This window comes from Dipodomys spectabilis, unplaced genomic scaffold, assembly GCF_019054845.1.
Source record: "Dipodomys spectabilis isolate Male_0828 unplaced genomic scaffold, ASM1905484v1 ptg000240l, whole genome shotgun sequence".
NCBI lineage: Eukaryota > Metazoa > Chordata > Mammalia > Rodentia > Heteromyidae > Dipodomys > Dipodomys spectabilis.
The window spans coordinates 238,966-256,628 of NW_024870917.1; the positions used below are offsets into that span (position 1 = coordinate 238,966).

Genomic DNA, 17,663 nt, shown 5'->3' on the forward strand with positions numbered 1-17,663 from the left:
CACTGCCTTTTTGTCTGCACAGACACTTGCCTGAGTTTAAGCGAGGAGAACTGGGGGGCCGGGCGGAGCTGCACACGCATGGACCCAGGCACAGGTCTGGATGGGCATGGGATGGGCAAGCTCTGTCCTTTCCAGATCCAAGATGGCTGCAGAGTGACTGCAGCAGACACGGCTCAGGGCAAGGCCCGGGCTGCAGGCAGAGGCTAGGTGTGCAGTTTGCACCTACAAGATGGGAGAAAAATTCATTCCTGGACCCTAGTAAGAGCTCAGTGCTTCCCAGAAAAAGCTTTGTGCTGATCCTGGGGCTTAAACTGGTCCCTGAGCTCTTCAGCTCGAGGCTAGTGCTTTACCACCTGAGCCACAGCGCTACTTCTGGTTTTCTGGTGGTTAACTGAAGATAAGAGTCTCATGGACTTTCCTGCCCAGGCTGGCTTTGAACCATGATCCTCAGATCTCAGCCTCCTGAGAAGCTAGGATTATTATAGGCATGAGCCACTGGCACCTAGCTCCCTGAGCTTTTTTGCTCAAGGCTAGTGGTCTGTCACTTGAGCTACAGCTCCACTTCCAGCTTTCTCCCTCCTTCCCTCCCTCCCTCCCTCCCCCCTCTCTTTCTTTCTTTCGAGATCAGAGTCTCATGGACTTTCCTGCTCAATCCTCAGATCTCAGCCTCCTGAGTAGCTAGCATGACAGGCGTGAGCCACCGGCGCCCAGTGTGCTGCTGGTTTTTTTTTTTTTTTTTTGGTCCGGTCTTGGGGCCTGAACTCTGGGCCTGGGCACTGTCCCTCAGCTCTTCAGCTCAAGGCTAGTGCTCTACCACTTGAGCCACAGCGCCACTTCTGGCTTTTTTCTTTTTGCTTATGTGGTGCTGAGGAATCGAACCCAGGGCCTTGAGCATGCAAGGCAAGCGCTCTACCACTGAGCCACCTTCCCAGCCCTGTGCTGCTGGTTTTGAGCCCACCGTCCACCCCTAGCAGCCACGCACTTGCTCCTTTCCCACACACGCCGCATCCCAGCCTGTGTTGGTGGCACTTTTTGAGGGGAGAGAGGAAGGGTGACAAAGATGGATCCTGCTATGGTGTGGGCCAGCTCCTTCCCATTCCCCTTTTAGCTGCAGGAAGACAAATAATGGTTAAGGATGGATGAAATATTTAGCAGCGGCCATGCATAATTTATTTCCCAGTGCTGGCGCATGCCTACTGCAGCCAGAGACGCTGCTGTCAGTCAGGAGTTCCCAGAACAGGAAGCTCTGCCAGCTGCCCCCCCCCCCACCGCCCGGCCCTCCTGACTCCCCTCCCTCAGGCTAATTGTTTCTACATTTTTCTGGTAGATCTGCTCATTCCTGGAGGTTGTTTTCATCCACAGACAACAGAAGTAAAAATTGCAGACAGGATTTTTTTTTGTATTCATGGCTAGACCTCAGTTGGAACTTCAAAGGGAGATCTGAAAGGGGATAAAGAAAATGTGTTTCTTGATATAAATGTATCTTATGAAAAATGTCGGAATGTGTGTGATGGTACAAGCAGTGTGTAACTGCAGGAATATTCAGGGGGAACTATTTTTTTTGGGGGGGAGGGTCGGTCATGCGGCTTGAACTCTGGGCCTGGGCGCTGTCCCTCAGCTCTTCAGCTCAAGGCAAGTGCTCTACCACTTGAGCTACAGCGCCATTTCCTCAGGCCAGCTCTTACAGTTCATGCTCCACTCTTGGACAGATAAACCATCATTTTCTGCTTTGTTTTTATACCAGGACTGGAACTTGAACCCAGGACTTCACCTCATGCTCTTGCCTAACTTTTTCTGCTCAAGGCTAGTACTCGACTACTTGAGTCATGCCGCTGCTTCTGGCTTTTCTTTTTTTTTTTCTGCCTAATTGAAGAAAAGAGCTGGCTTCAATCATCGATCCTCAGATCTCAGCCTCCTGAGTAGCTAGGATGACAGGTGTGAGCTACTGACACCTGGCTGTTTAGCAAATAAATTTTGTGTGCTAAACTCTTTAAAAATCACTGGGCAGGGACAGCGCCCAGGCCCAGAGTTCAAGCCCCACGACCGACAAAAAAAAAAAAAAAAAAAAATCACTGGGCAATGGGCAGGAAAGTCCGTGAGACTCTTATCTCCAATTAACTACCAGAAAACTGGAAGTGGCGCTGTAGCTTAAGTGGTAGAGTGTTAGCCTTGAACAAAAGAAGCTCAGGGACAATGCCCAGGCCCCAGTTCAAGCCACAAGACTAGCAAAAAAAAAAAAAAAATGGAAGAGGAGGAGGAGGAGAAATTCACTGGGCACCAGTGATCACACCTGCCATTCTTAGCTACTCAGGATGCTGAGATCTAAGGATCATTATTAGAAGCCAGTCCAGGCAGGAAAGTCTAGGAAACTCATATCTCCAATTAACTACTTGAGCTGTGGCTCAAGTAGTTGAGTGCTAGCCTTGAGCAAAGAAGTTCAGAGACAGTGCCCAGGCCCTGAGTTCAAGTCCCAGGACTAGCACAGGAAGAAGAGAGAAAGAGAGGGGAAGGAAGGAGGGAAAGAGGGAGGGAAGGAGGGAGGGATCCTACTGGCCTCCGTGCAGGCAGTTTGAACGGCAGTGGTCTTCAGGAGTTGGCAGGGCGGCTCAGGATCCTCATTGTAGCAGGGTCTGGCAGTTCACCAGTTCATTCTCATCTGGGAACGGGAGGTGAGCAGAATACACCACCTCATGCCCAGCATGCCCCCTCCATGCCCTCCCCGGGTCCCTCGGGGGCACGGATGCCTGGACGGCCAGCCTCTGAGCCCTGCCCAGGCTGGGAATTCCACGCTTGCTCCCATGCTGGCCCCCTGGTGGCCACGCGGGCAGTGCGAAGCCCGCACACCCCACCCAGCGCCACAGCAGCCCACGCCCAGCTTTAATCTGATGCCCACTCAGTGGCAGAGGCTGTTTCCCGCAGGGTTTTCTGTCACCTTATTACCCAGCCATCTTTGCCCGTTTACAAGCACGTGTGTATCCAGCGCTCTCCTGCCAAACAGCCTGAAGCCAGGCACGCGGATGAGCCAGTGCCTTGGGGCCTGTCATGTACTTACATGAAGCACCGAGAAGTTGAGCAACTGCGAAGGTCACACAGCACTCAGATGAGCAGTCAGGATTTGAACTGCAGAAGCCCAAATGAGCCTTCCCAGAGCCTGGAACATTCGCCAGGCTCTGCTCTTTCTAGTGAATTCCATACATGGTTTCCACCATTTGAAACACAGCTCTGCTTCCAGCCATTTGGTAGGTAGTTGGAGATAAAACTCTCGGATTTTGCTGCCTGGGCTGACTTTGAACCAGAAGTGGAGCTGTGTCCTGTGTCGAGGGCCCTAGAGTCGCCCGGGACCTGTTAGGGCTCCATGTGGGAGGTGGTGGCCAGTGAGGCAGCTCCTTAAATGGCCAGTGCAGGCCACTGTACAACACCTGCTTTCCTCTTTAGAGAGCCTATAGCATTCCCAGGCATGGTGGCTCATGTCTGTAATCCCAGTTAGCAGGGAGGCAGAGATGCAGAGGATTGAAGTTTGAGACCAAAAGCTAGTGAGACCCCCCTCTGGCCCCACTCATTAGCAAGCCTAGTGTGGTGGTATGAGCCTATGGTCCCCGCTACACAGAAGACAGAGGCAGAAGGATGGCTGAGTGGAGAAGTATGAGAGGTTACCTGAAAACTAAAGCAAAAAGGGCTGGGGGCAGGGTTCAAATGGTACGATGCCTGTCAAGCAAGCTCAACCACCACCACGACACCGGCATTCAAGCTACAAAAACACAAACAACCTATCCTTGTCCTCAAAAGAATTTAGCTGGGTGCCTCTAGCTACTGAGGAGACTGAGATCTGATTGTGTTAGGTGCTGTGCCTGAGCTTCTTGCTCTACCACTTGAGCCATAACTCCATGTTAGCCCAATGAGCTCCCTTCCCTCAGCTCAGCACGCTCCTCTCCTTTCCCACAGCTTAGCACGCTCCCTTCCCGGGCAACACTAGGTCCACTTAGTAAAGGCAGTAAGTAATCAGCCTCCAGCCCCCTCTACCTTGGGATAGCACTTCTCTGGGGCAGCCACCACCAAATAAGGCAGCAAGAGCCCCTTAGAGTGATCTTCAGGTCTGGGCAGCTGCAGGACCTGGTGTGCGACTCGGGCAGCAGCCATCAGTCCTAGTCTGCCATGATGAAGCCTCTGGCCCTCACGTCCACACCGGGTCTCCACCTCCTAGCCCCTTCTAGACCTCCTAGGTTATAGGTCACATAGGTCAGCTCAGACAGTAGCCTTGTGAGAAGGGGTCTTGCTGGTCTCTTTCCCGGCAATAAACCTTTTCTTTGTTCTTTGGACCCGGTGTCTGCGTAGTTTTCTGGCAAAGTCTAAAACACTCTAACACTCCACTTCTGGCCTGTTTGTTTTTCCCAGCCCTGGGCTTGAACTCAGGGCCTGGGCGCTGCCCCCGGGCTTCTCCAGCTCAAGGCCAGCGCTCTCCCGCCCGAGCCACAGCGCCACTTCCGGCCTTTTCTGCGTATGTGGTGCGGAGGAATCGAACCCGCGGCCCCTGCCACTGCGCCACCTTCCCAGCCCGACGTCGCTCTTTTCTGGACGTTTCTCCAGAGTGTCCCGCGCCCCTCCGGCTGAGGGAGCGGTGGCCGGTCCAGGACCCGCGCGTGAGGCCCGGCACCGGCGGGGCTCGGCGGCCAGGGCCGGGCGCCCCGCGGAGGCCGCACCGGCCGCGGGCGGCGCACGCTCGGGCGCCAGGGGGCGCTCGCGGGGACGCGCCGGGCTCCCGCCCTCGGCTGGTTCAAACTGGTTTGGGCAGGGCGCGGCCCGGCGGGCTGCATTCCAGGCCTGGCAGGCCCCGCGGGTCTCGGCCCGCCCCGGGCCCGGACGGGGCCGTCCCCAGATGTGGGGCGCATCCCGGGCCCCCGCCCCGCCCCGGCCACACGGGCTGCAGCCGGGGCTCCCTGCCCGCCCGGCGGGGCGCTCCCAGCGCGGGACGCGCCCGACCCCCGCGGCCGCGCTGGGCGCCGTGGCCACGGCCTAGGGAGGCGCAGACGGCGCCCAGGAAGCCCTCCGCCTGCGCACCTGCGCCGCAGGGCTTTGCCGGGAATCTTCCAGAAAACGCCTGTGGCCTAAGGCCCAGTGGAGAGACCTGCGGTGGGCGGGTGGGGAAGCGGGGATGGTGCGGCCGGGGGGACACGTGCGTGCCCGTGCGTGCCGGACGCGTGCGTGCGGGGACGTGCGCGCGCGCGACCCCCCACCTGGGTTGCAGACGGAGCTCAACGCTTTGGCAGCGCCAAGCCCGGCCTGGGCCTTTTTGGTCGTCCTGGGCTTGAACTCGGGGCCTGGGTGCTGTCCCTCAGCTCTTCAGCTCCAGGCTGGCGCTCTACCACTCGAGCCCCAGCGCCATTCCCCAGGCTGTTTAAAACAGGACACGAAAGCCAGTCCTGGCAGGTAAATCCAGGGAACCAGCACAGAGCCAGAAGTAGAACTGTGGTTCAAGCGGTAGAGCACCAGCCTTGAGCAAATAACCAAACTAAGAGTTCAGAGTCCTGAGTTCAAACCCCAGTGCAGTGTGCATGCGCGCGTGCACACACACACACACACACACGCATTTCAGCTGGACACAGCCAGTGGTCCACACCTGCTCTCCCAGCTACTCAGGAGACCACGATCTGAGGATCCAGGTTCCAAGCCAGCCCAGGAAGGAAAGAGTGTAATACATTTATCTCCAATTAACCACCAAAAGGTAGAAGTTGAGCTGTGGCTCAAGCGGGAAAAATTTAATACTTTAAAAGAAAAGTCGGGCTGGGAAGGTGGCTCAGTGGTAGAGCGTTTGCCTTGCATGCAAGAGGCCCTGGGTTCGATTCCTCAGCACCACATAAGCAGAAAAAGCCGGAAGCAGAAAAAGCGCTGTGGCTCAAGTGGTAGAGCACCTGCCTTGAGCTGAAGAGCTGAGGGACAGCGCCCAGGCCCAGAGTCCAGGCCCCATAACTGACCAAAAAAAGGAAAAGTCATGACAGGTGGACCCATTGTAACGATGAGATGTACAAGACACTATGTTAAAAACGAACTTCACAACTTTGGTGGGGGGAGGCGGGTAACAATGCTCGATAGGAAATGGACTCATTTCCTTACTCATGTACCTGTAACCCCTCTGTACAGTATCTCTACTATATATATATGTGTGTGTGTGTATACATAGTTAAACAACGAACTGAACACAGGCATGAGTTTTCGAACAGTCCGGGAGTCCCGTGCCTAGCTCAACTGCATTGTTTTGGGGGGCTACCCCTCCTTTTTGGAGCCCGGGAGGGGTCACGCTTAGTGACTAAGAATCCCCTGCAGGGAACTTACTTTAAGTGGAATGGGGGCCTAGGGGGGAGAGGGGCCTAGCTCCTCTCATTTCCTGGGCCTGGCGCCGCGGGGGGCTTCCCCCCACTTCCTGGCCCCTCGACTTCCTCCTCTCCAGCTGCCCGGGCCCCGGTGTCCTTCCTTCTCCAGCGTGGCGGTCCCGAGTGGGCCTGGGATTCGCCCCATCCCCGCTGGGTGCGGCCGGTGGGCCCCCGGCGGCCCGGCGTTCGCCCTCTCCCGGGCGGCGGGGAGCAGGTTCGCGGCAGTCACAGGCGCCGGCGGCGGCTCCGCGCGGGAGGCGCCCCGCGCAAACGTCCCCCGCACCTGGCGAGCGCGGGCCGGACGCCGCTCCAGGTGAGGCCGGGGCTCCGCGGGCCGCGGCGGCCGCAGCGCGCGCCGCTGCCACCGGGTGGCGCTGCCGGCCGGCGCGCGCGCCCCAGCCCCGCCTCCGCCAGGCGGGCCTCCGGGCCTGCAGCGGCCGGGGCGGGGCTCCGGGGCCGGGACCGCGACGCCCTCCGCCCGGCCTGCGGACCCCGGGATGCTCGTGGACGCTGGCCGGTCGGAGCCGGTGCGCAGCGGGGCGCGCGAGCTCGCGCTCTTCCTGACCCCCGAGCCGGGGGCGGAGGTAGGGGGCGAGGGGGAGGGGGAGGGCGCCCTCGGGGACGGGGGTCCCGCGGCAGCGCCTCGGGCGCCCGGGAAGGGGGCGCCCCGTGCCCGGCGCCGCGGCCGCCCCGGATGCGCGCAGGCCCGGGCCCTCTCCGGCTGCGCCGACGCCGGGCCCCATCCGCACCCGGCCCCCCAACACCCGAACCCCATCCGCACCCGGTCCCCCGACACCTGGCCCATCCGCACCCGGCCCCCCGACACTCGGCCCCCCGACACCCGGCCCATCCGCACCCGGCCCCCCAACACCCGAACCCCATCCGCACCCGGCCCCCCAACACCCTGCCCATCCACACCCGGACCCCCGACACCCGGCCCATCCGCACCCGGCCTCCCAACACCCGAACCCTATCTGCACCCGGCCCCCCAACCCCCGAACCCCATCCGCACCCGGCCCCCCAACACCCAGCCCATCCGCACCCGGCCCCCCGACACTCGGCCCATCCGCACCCGGCCCATCCGCACCCGGCCCCCCAACACCCGGCCCATCCGCACCCGGCCCCCCGACACTCGGCCCCCCGACACCCGGCCCATCCGCACCCGGCCCCCCAACACCCGGCCCATCCGCACCCGGCCCCCCGACACTCGGCCCCCCGACACCCGGCCCATCCGCACCCGGCCCCCCAACACCCGAACCCCATCCGCACCCGGCCCCCCAGGCCCCGAACTCCATCCGCACCCGGTCCCCCGACACCCGACACCCGGCCCCATCCGCACCGGCCCCCCAACACCCGGCCCCTTCCGTACCTGGCCTCCGGCCCCCGACACCCGGCCCCATCCTCACCCCCCCCCCCCCCGGCCCCCACACTCAGACTCCCAACACCCAGCTCCATCCGCACCTGGCCCCCCTCATCCGCGGTGCCCTGGGCCCCCCAGCCAAAGGCCTGGGACCTGCTGCCCAGGGCCTTTCCCGCCGTCTCTTCTCCTCCTCCTCCTCCCCATCTCCTCTCCCCCTCCTCCCCCTCCTCTCCTCTGCCCCCTTCCCCCCTCCTCTATCTCCTCTTCCCCCTCTCCCCTGCCCCTCCCCCTCCCCCCCTCCTTCCCTCCCCCTCCTCCCCATCCCTCTCTCCTCTCCCCCCCTCTTCCCCTCTCCTACCCTTCTTCCTCTCCCCCTCCCTCCCCCTCCTCCCTCCTCCCCTCTCCTATCCTCCCTCCTCCCTTCTCCCTCCTCCCCTCCCCCCTCCCCTCCTCTCCCCCCAGCTGTGCCTGATGCCAGCCATGGGGCGTGGGTGCAGGAAGCCCCAGGCCTCGGTGGCTGTGGTTGCTAGGAGGGAAATAGCAAGTCGCTGTCTGCACTTCTATTTTAAAGCATAAATACAAAGTGGGTCTCAAACTAGACTTCCTTCCAGCTGCGGGCGGTCTCGGTGGTGAGGTGCTGGGCAGAGTTACCCGGGTTCACCAGCCAGAAGCCCAGCAGGTTCCAGGGTTACACAGCTCACAGCGGGCCTGGTGCTCATCGGGTAACCCAGCCACTCTGGAGCTGAGATTGGAGGAGCAAAGTGGTGCAGTGCTAGCCTGGAGCCAAAGAACAGAGCCCAGGCCCCGGCTCAACACATAGACCAAGAAGTAACATAAAAACCGCCTTCCCAGAGGACGCATCTGTGTGTGCACATGCTGGTCCTGGAGCTTGAACTCCAGGCCTGAGTACAGATTTTTTTCTTTTTGTTCAAGTCTAGTGCTCTACTACTTGAACCACAGCTCTTCTTCCAGCCTTTTGGTAGAATTTAATTGGAGATAAGAGTCTCATGGACTTTCCTGCTCGGGCTGGCTTTGAACCTCCAACCCTCAGATCTCAGCTTCCTGCATAGCTAGGATTACAGTTGTGAGTCACCAGTGCCTTGCGCTCTCTCTCTCTCTCTCTCTCTTTCTTTTTTGAGTCACCAGTGCCTGCCTGGCTCTCTCTTTCTTTTTTCCTTCCTTTCTTTTCTTTTCTTCTTTCTTTTTTTTGGGGGGGGGGTCTGGTAGGTCGTGGGGCCTGAACTCTGGTCCTGGACGCAGTCCCTGAGCTCTTCAGCTCAAGGCTAGCGCTCTACCACTTGAACCACAGCGCCACCTCCAACTTTTTTTTTTTTTTGCTTATGTGGTGCTGAGGAATCGAACCCAGGGCCTCAGGCATGCAAGGCAAGCACTCTACCACTGAGCCACCTTCCCAGCCCCTTTTCTTTTCTTTTTTTTTTCCGGTCGTGGGACTTGAACTCTGGGCTTGGGCACTGTCCCTGTGCTCTTCAGCTCAAGGCAAGCGCTCTACCACCTGAGCCACAATGCCACTTCTGGTTTTCTAGTGGTTTACTGGAGATAAGAGTCTCACAGACTTTCCTGCCTGGGCTGGCTTGGAACCGTGATCCTCAGATCTCAGCCTCTGAGTAGCTAGGATGACCCGCGTGAGCCACCGGTGCCTGGCTCTTTCTTTCTTTCTTTCCTTCCTTCCTTCCTTCCTTTTTTCTTTTTTTTCAGTCATGGGGCTTGAACTCTGGGCCTGGGCGCTGTCCCTCAGCTCTTCAGCTCAAGGCGAGTGCTCTACTGCTTGAGCCACAGCGTCACTTCCGGTTTTCTGGTGGTTTATTAGAGATAAGAGTCTCACAGAGGGCTGGGAAGGTGGCTCAGTGGTAGAGCACTTGCCTTGCATGCCTGAGGCCCTGGGTTTGATTCCTCAGCACCACATAAGAAAAAAGAAAAAAGCCGGAAGTGGCACTGTGCTCAAGTGGTAGAGCATTAGCCTTGAGCTGAAGAGCTGAGGGACAGCGCCCAGGCCCAGAGTTCAGGCCCCACAACCAGACCCAAAAAAGAGTCTCACAGACTTTCCTTCCTGGGCTGGCTTGGAATCGTGATCCTCAGATCTCAGCCTCCTGAGTAGCTAGGATGACCTGCGTGAGCCACCGGTGCCTGGCTCGCTCTTTCTTTCTTTCCTTCCTTCCTTCCTTCCTTCCTCCTTGTGATCCTCCTACCTCTACCTCACCAGTGTGGGGGTCTTATTCCTTCTTTTTTCTTACATTTATGATGATAGTGTGTAATTTACTTTATTTTAATTAATTAATTTTAGTTGGTCATGGGGCCTGAACTCTGGGCCTGGGCGCTGTCCCTCAGCTCTTCAGCTCAAGGCTAGTGCTCTACCACTTGAGCCACAGTGCCACTTCCAGCTTTTTCTGCTTATGTGTTGCTGAGGAATTGAACCCAGGGCCTCATGCATGTGAGGCAAGCACTCTGCCACTGAGCCACCTTCCCAGCTCCGAATGTGTAATTCTGTGAGAGCATGTGTCCCCACAGTGTATGGTCCTTGGTCCTGGGGTTTTCAAAGCCTTGCTCTTGGAGAGATTGCTGGGCCAACAGCCCTGGGCAGGGGCTTGGCTGCTGCTTCGCGGCCCGGCCACACCCCTCACTTCCACTGTGGAGGCTGTGACCTTCTCAGTGGGTGTGGAGTGGCCCATAGTGGATGGTTCTGAGCAGATGGAGGTTTGGATGGTTCTGGTAATGCTGGGCTTTGAACTCAGGACCTTGAGCTTGACCTTGAGCTTGCTTGGCAGGCATTCTACCAGTTGAGCCACACCTCCAGCCCATTTTTTTTAATGATTTTATTTTATTTTTGTCGGTTGTGGGGCCTGATCTTTGGGCCTGGGCGCTGTCCCTCAGCTCTTCAGCTCAAGGCTAGCGCTCTACCACTTGAGCCACAGCGCCACTTCCAGCTTTTTCTGCTTATGTGGTGCTGAGGAATCGAACCTAAGGCCTTGTGCATGCGAGGCAAGGACTCTACCACTGAGCCACCTTCCCAGCCCCCTGATTTGCTTTTGACAGCACCCGATAGATGGGATTGAAGGAGAACAAAACAGGAAGTGGGCCAGAGAGCACCCAGCGGGCCTGGATGGTGCTTCATGGCAGGGCAGTGATCAGGGCAATGGAGAGATGTGCGTGCGTGCGCGCGCGCGCGTGTGTGTGTGTGTGTGTGTGTGTGTGTGTATGCACGTGTGTGTGTGTGCATGCAGGCACATGCGCTCTGCTGAGGCTTTTACAAGCCTGGGTACGGTACACCCCTTAGTTTTTTCACTCAAGTCTAGTGCTCTACCACTTGAGCCACAGGGCTCCTTCTAGCTCTTTGGTGGTTCATTAGACAAAAGAATCTTATGGACTTTCAAAGTCCTCCCAGGGCTGATTTGGAATCCTCATCTTCAGATCTCAGCCTCTAGCGCAGCAAGGATTACAGGCGACAGCACTGGACCTCCCAGCTGAGCTAGAGAAATTTTGAAGGTTGAACCTGAAGGGAGGGAGGGTCCAGGGTCAGCAGAGCTTGCAGGTGTGGGGTTGGAGGGCCTTCTGTTCCATGTGCCAGCTCTGGGGGAGCAGCGCTGGCCCCTCTGCCAGGCTTGGGCACGTCCAGCTGGCACCTTTGGAGAAGGAGGAAGCTCTGGGTTCGAATGGTGCAGGTCAGCCCCTCTCTGTTTCTGCTGCTCCTTCCCCAAGCCTGCCGGTGTGTGTCTGGGGCAGCTCGGGCATGCAGCCTGCATCTGGCTGGTGGGGGCGTGTGGCGCGGAGGCCCATGGGGCCACTTAGAGGATTATCGTGGGAGGAAACAGTCCCATGGTAACTGTGGGCCTGGTGGGGTGGCTAGCTCCCTGGCTTCCTGTTGGTGGGGAATATTCTGGGCTTTTGCCTCTGTTGGTTCGCTAGGCATTACCTGCTTTCTTCCCTCCTCCCAGCCTCCTGGCACTGCCCCAGACCACAGAGGGGGGTGGGGAGAGGCACCCAGTGCCCGCCCCCCAGGGCAGACACCCTTCAACAGGCAGACTTCCATTCTGCTTCAGTAGTTCTTAGCTGCATGACTTGATCAAGTGATGTGTGGATGTGGGTGTGTGCCTGTCCTGGGGCTTGAACTCAGGGCCCCAGCACTGTTCTTGTGCTACCAAGCCACTGCTCCGCTTCCAGCTTTTTTTGGTTTAGTTGGAGATAAGAGCCTCAGAGCCGAGCGCCTGAGGCTCACACCTGTCATTCTAGCTCCTCAGGAGGCTGAGATCGGAGGATCATGGTTCAAAGCTAGGCAGGAAAGTCCATGAGATTTTACCACCAAGTACCACCAGAAAATAGGAAGTGGAGCTGTGGCTCAAAGCAGTAAAGCACTGGCCTTGATCACCAAGAGCTCAGAGACAGCGCCCAGGTTCTGAGTTCAAGCCCCAGGGCAAAAAAAGACAAAAGAAAGCCTCATGGACTTTCCAGTCCATGCTGGCTTTGGCTCTCAGCCTCTTGAGTAGCCAGCATTACAGGCGTGAGCCACCAGCCCCGGCTTGAGCAAGCCGTTTAACCTCTCCCATGCTCAGTCCTCACAGAGGGGAAGTGATGCTACCCAGCTGTGCTCCTCTGGGGGAGAGAATGCCGGGTACACTCCTGCGGCGGCAGGGCTGGGAGTTAGAACCTCATGGTGGCTTCCCAACAACCGTCACCAGGCTGTGAGGCCTCCGTCACAGGCCAGGCCCTGGGACGCAGCCAGTCAGGGTTGGGGCGGCAGAAGAGATGAGATTTGAACTCAGGACATGCCCTGGGCCCTGCCCCTGCCCCCTGCCAGCCAGCTGCTCTGTCTGGGCCCCGCCCCCAGTCCCAGCCCCGCCCCCAGGCTTGGGCCCCGCCCTTTCTGTGCTGCTTGGCCTGCTTCCCCTCAACAGGGGCACCTGGCACCCTGGCTGGCAGCCTCCCTTCATCTGCCATCAGGGCTTAGCATCTGGGTGGTCTACCTTCTGTTCCAGGGTTTCCAGCTCCCACCAGCATCTCCTGCTTTTCTTTGGTGCAGAGCCACGACCCCCACACTCCCCCTCCCCTTCCTGTTTAACCTCCCTCCTTCTTGCAGGGGTGGGCTGGATCTCTTCCCTCCTGGCCTCCCCTACGCTCTGGCCCCTTTTTTCCAGCCTTCCTATGGAGGCCTAGAAATAGCCCAGCCCCAACTGGAAAGAGGATTTCTGCCCAGCGGTTTATTCTGTGTGGTAGCGAAGGCTGGTGCTGGAGGCGGGTGTCTGGTTCTTTCTAAACCCGGGGGGACAGGTCGGTGGTGGGGAGCTTCCAGGTATGGAGGTGTCCAGGCCTCAAGGTCCTGTCTGCCTCCACCTCCCACACAGAGCCCTAGGCCCAGCAGGGGGGAAGGATGGGGGGGCGCCCTCCTCCAGCTCCCTGGAGCAGGAAAGTCCACTCTGAGTTTTACATGAGTGAGTGGCTGGGTTTGAACACCTGGAGAGCTTTGGTCCAGGGAGAGGAAAGACTTCTTTTTGGGTATATGCCATGACTTAGAAATTGGGGTACTTAAAAAAAAAAAAGAAATTGGGGTACTTCAACTTGGGTGCTGGTGCTCATACCTGTACTCCCAGGTACTTAGGAAGCTGAGATCTGAGGATCACTGTTCGAAGCCAGCCCAGGCAGAAAAGAAGATGAGATTGTTATGTCCTGTTAACCACCAAAGAGGCGGAAGTGGAGCTGTGGCTCTAGTGGTAGAGCACCAGCCTTCAGCGTGTGAGGCCCGGAGTTCAGGCCTCACTATCGGCACATACACACAATATAAACTGGGGCATTTCCACAGAATTGGAACTTTTGGCTCCTCTTGATTAATGAGCAAATGGGACAGGTCAGGGCCAGCGTTCCCCTGGGACCTCGGGTGGCAGGACCTGGGCATGCACCTTCCAGCTAGACACCAGCCCAGCACTGCTTTTCTTTTCCTTTGTTCTTCCCTTCCCTTCTCTTCCCTTCCTTTCCCTTCCTTTTCTTCTCTCCCCCCCCCCCCCTTTCTTTCTTTGTCGGTCGTGGGGCTTGAGCTCTGGGCCTGGGCACTGTCCCTCAGTTCTTCAGCTCAAGGCAAGCACTCTACCACTTGAGCCACAGCGCCACTTCTGGTTTTCTGGTGGTTTATTGGAGATAAAGTCTCATAGAGGGGCTGGGAAGGTGGCTCAGTGGTAGAGCGCTTGCCTTGCATGCATGAGGCCCTGGGTTTGATTCCTCAGCACCACATAAGCAGAAAAAGCTGGAAGTGGTGCTGTGGCTCAAGTGGTAGAGCACTAGCCTTGAGCTGAAGAGCTGAGGGACTGTGCCCAGGCCCAGAGTTCAAGCCCCATGACTGACAAAAAAAAGTCTCACGGAGTTTCCTGCCTGGGCTGCCTTTGAACAGTGATCCTCAGAGCTCAGCCTCCTGAGTAGCTAGGATGATAGGCGTGAGCCACTGGTGCCTGGCTTCTTTCTCCTTCCCCCCTCCCCCCTTCCCCTCCCCCCCCATGGTGTTGGAGGTGGATCCCAGTACACTGCCTCTGAGCCCCCAACCCCAGCCCAAATGGGGAAACCTCAGTCTAGGGCTTCATCGTTGGTATTTATTCTGTGCTCTGCGTGGGCCTCCACCTCTGCGGGGTCAGAGCAGCTCCCCAGGGTCCACCCCAGGGCCCCCCATGCTGGGCTAGAGGTTTGGTTAAACCTGAATTCTCAGCAAACCCCAAATATACCCAGTGGGTCTGGCATGGCCTCCTCCTCCATCAGATGGTGTCGTGGCTGTGCGTGTTTCTACCTCTTCTGGGGCTCACTGCTCTTGTCTGTGGCTTTGAGGCTGTGGGGTCTAGCCGCCCTTAGCATCTCCCCTGCCTTTAGCCGTGTGACCTTGCTCAGGTCACCACACCTCTCTGGACCTCAGGTTCCACATCTGCACACCAGAGGGGATTGGAGCAGCTTCGGTATTTATTCCTTGATACATCTACTTGCCCGGTGAGGCTTTAGCAGGTCCTCTGTGGGTGGGGTCTAATTCCTTCAGGACTTGGAAAAGGCAGGGTCTTGAATGAAGTCTTAAGAAGAACAGCCTGGAGGGTTTGTCTCCCTGGAAACCACGTGCTAACGCTGGCCGGTGTGGTCTCTTGGCAGGCAAGGCAGGTGGAGGCCGCCATGGAGGGCTTGTTTCTCATGTTGGAGGAGTTCTGCAGCCTGGTGGACATGGTGAGTGGGCTGCGGGCTGGGCTCAGGGCCTTGATGTAACCACCAGAACTTGGGCCAGGGGTGAGGGGCGGCGGTCTGTGTGTCTGTCTGTCATCTGTCTTTCTCCCAAGGGCTTTCTGGGCAGCCATCTTGATCTCCTTCTTCCCCCAAGATGGTTTCTGGTCCTCAGAGGCGCCGGCGCCGGCCACGAGGTGGCGCTCTGGGGTTCTCCGGGAGCCCGCCGCAGGGACGCCTCTATATTTAACTCGCCCTTCAAGCATGGAGCCGGCCAGGAAGTGGCCGGGCCTGGAGGCCCGCGCAGAGCCTGCCGCCAGCCCCGCGCCTGCTCCTGCTCCTGGCTGGGCTGGACACCGAGGCCCTGCCAGAGCCCCTTTGTTCTCTTCAGGGCTTGTTGGGTCAGGTCCCCAGGGCAGGGGGCGGGGAAAAGATGGGGGACAATGAATGACCAAGGCCCAGGGGCAGGTTCAGATTCCCAGACATTTCCTCACCATCCATGGGGCCCCAGGCTGCTGCCTGCCACGCCCGGAGCCCCAGGGTGGTGATCAGTGACACCCCACACTCGCTAAGGACAAACCAGCAGCCTAAAGGGGAGAGAGGCTCCATACGGAGACTGCATGCAGTACCCAGGCCCTGCCTTTCCCCACAGAGTGGCTCTCCTGCCCGGTGGGTCCCAAGCCAGAGTAGCGCACAGAGCACCCACCTGTGCCAGGCAGCGGGCATCCACAGCCCTCCCGGACAGCCTCTGACACAGTGCGATCCCAGGAAAGATGCTTGGTGATAGCTGGGCGCTGGTGGCTCACACCTGTCATCCCAGCTTCTCAGGAGGCTGAGATCTGAGGATTGTGGTTTGAAGCTACCCCAAGCGGGAAAGTCCTTGATTCCCTTCCCCCTCCTTGGCCTGGGGCTTGAACCCAGGGCCTGGGAGCTGTGCCTGAGCTCTTTTGCTCAAGGCTAGTGCTCTACCATTTGAATCATAGAGCCACTTCAGCTTTTTCTGGGTGGTTCATTGAAGATTAGAGTCTCACAGACTTTCCTGCCCAGGCTGGCTTCCAGTTATGATTCTCAGATCTCAGTATCTCGAGTATCTAACAATTCCAGGTGTGAGCATCAGTGCCTGCTTCTGTGAGACGCTTATCTCCAATAAACTACTCAGAAAAAGCCTGAAGTGGCGATGTGGCTCAAGTGGTGGAGCGCTAGCCTTGAGCAGAATAAGCTCAGAGACAATGCCCTAGGCCCAGAGTTCAAGCACCAGGACTGGCACAAAGAAAGAAAGAGAGGAAGGAAGGAAGGAAAGAAAGGAAGGGAAGAAAGGAGGGAGGGAGGGAGGGTGCTGTGGGGGGCCGTGTTGCATGCTGGGGAGTCTGGGGGCGGTGGAGACTGTGGTAAAGCCATGGGCATCTATCTCTAGCTGCTGACGGCTAGCGTGTAGTCTGCGGGCTCGGGGCAGCCAGATCCAGGTGCCCAGAGCTGTGGGAATTGGAGGCATCAGCCTCTCGTTCCCTGGGACACGGCCCCAGGCCCATGCTGGGCCATGGAGCAGCCTGGGTTGGGATCTCATTTCCTGCTTCCCAGCCCCTCGGCCTTAGCCAAAGGGACCCGCCCCGTGCACAGGCCGTCCGTCCTCTGGTGACGCTGTTGGGCCAGTGCTGGACAGTGCCTGCCACTTCTCACTGTTCCTGGCCCAAAGGGGAGCCTGGAAGGAGGGTTGGGGCTCTTTCCGTCCCCCCATGCCTGCAGCGTGCTGGTGGCAAGTGCGCCCAGCTCTCTCCTGCCTGCTGTTGTCCGGGAGAAGCCGGGGCCCTGGGAGCAACGTGTGTCTGGGCCTGCAGCTCCTCCGGTCCTCCAGTGAGGTGGAGTCGGGGCTGGGGGTCCTCACCTTTCCACCCCTCAGACCAGCCTCACCTCCGCATTGCCTTCCCCATCTACCTGGTTGTGGGCACTGGGGTTGGCATTCTACCTCTCCCCCCAGCCCTTTTGCTACATAGGTATTTTTCAGGTATGGTCTCATATTTATATGTCCAGGTTGGCCAGAGCGATGATCCTCTCATTTGCACTTCCCAGGTAGCCAGGATCACAGAAGTGTACCACAGAGCCCACTCTTGCTATTGAGATGGGGGCTCGTGAGCTTTTTACCTGACTGGCCTGGAACCACAGTTCTCTGGATGTTCATCTCCTAAGTAGCTGGGATTGCAGGGATGACCCACACCACCCCGCTGGCTCGAGGTGGTTCTCTAGCGATCAATAGGAAAGAAAGACAAGCCTGGCTCCTCTGCTCTGCCCTTGAGCCGAGCTGAGCCTGCGCTTGGGAAGTGGGGCCGGTGTGAGGGAAGGCATGGTCGCTCCCTTCTGACTCCTTGGGAAGAAGAGTGCTCTGGCAACATGGCCTCCACGCTAGGGGGCTCTGGGAGTGATAGGGATCCCTGGATTTCAAAACCTGCTCGAGCCCAGGTCCCTGGCAGGAAATGGTATAGTGTTTGTGCAGAGGCTGCACACACACACACACACACACACACACACATACACACACATACATACACACACACACACCTCCAGCACCTTTTTTTTTTCTTCAGTTGTGGGGCTTGAACTCAGGGCCTGGGTGCTGTCCCTCAGCTCTTTCATTCAAGGCTAGCCTTCTAACACTTTGGGCCACAGCTCCTCTTCTGGTTTTCTGGTGGCTCCTTGGAGAGAAGAATCTCATAGAACCAGGCAGCCAGTGGCTCGTGCCTGTCAACCTAGCT

At 58.3% G+C, this 17,663-nt stretch overlaps 1 protein-coding gene across 2 annotated transcripts in view; it reads left to right on the forward strand.

Moving 5' to 3' along the window:
- The first annotated feature begins 6,813 nt into the window (after window positions 1-6,813).
- Window positions 6,814-17,663, forward strand: part of Bcas4 (breast carcinoma amplified sequence 4) — a 28,434-nt gene continuing 17,584 nt past the window's right edge. For both annotated transcript variants that reach the window (XM_042699249.1, XM_042699250.1), the window contains exons 1-2: window positions 6,814-6,949; window positions 14,851-14,922. In XM_042699249.1, the coding sequence (XP_042555183.1) occupies window positions 6,863-6,949; window positions 14,851-14,922 (159 nt within the window). In that variant the 5' untranslated portion in view covers window positions 6,814-6,862. The remainder of the gene's footprint in view (window positions 6,950-14,850; window positions 14,923-17,663) is intronic.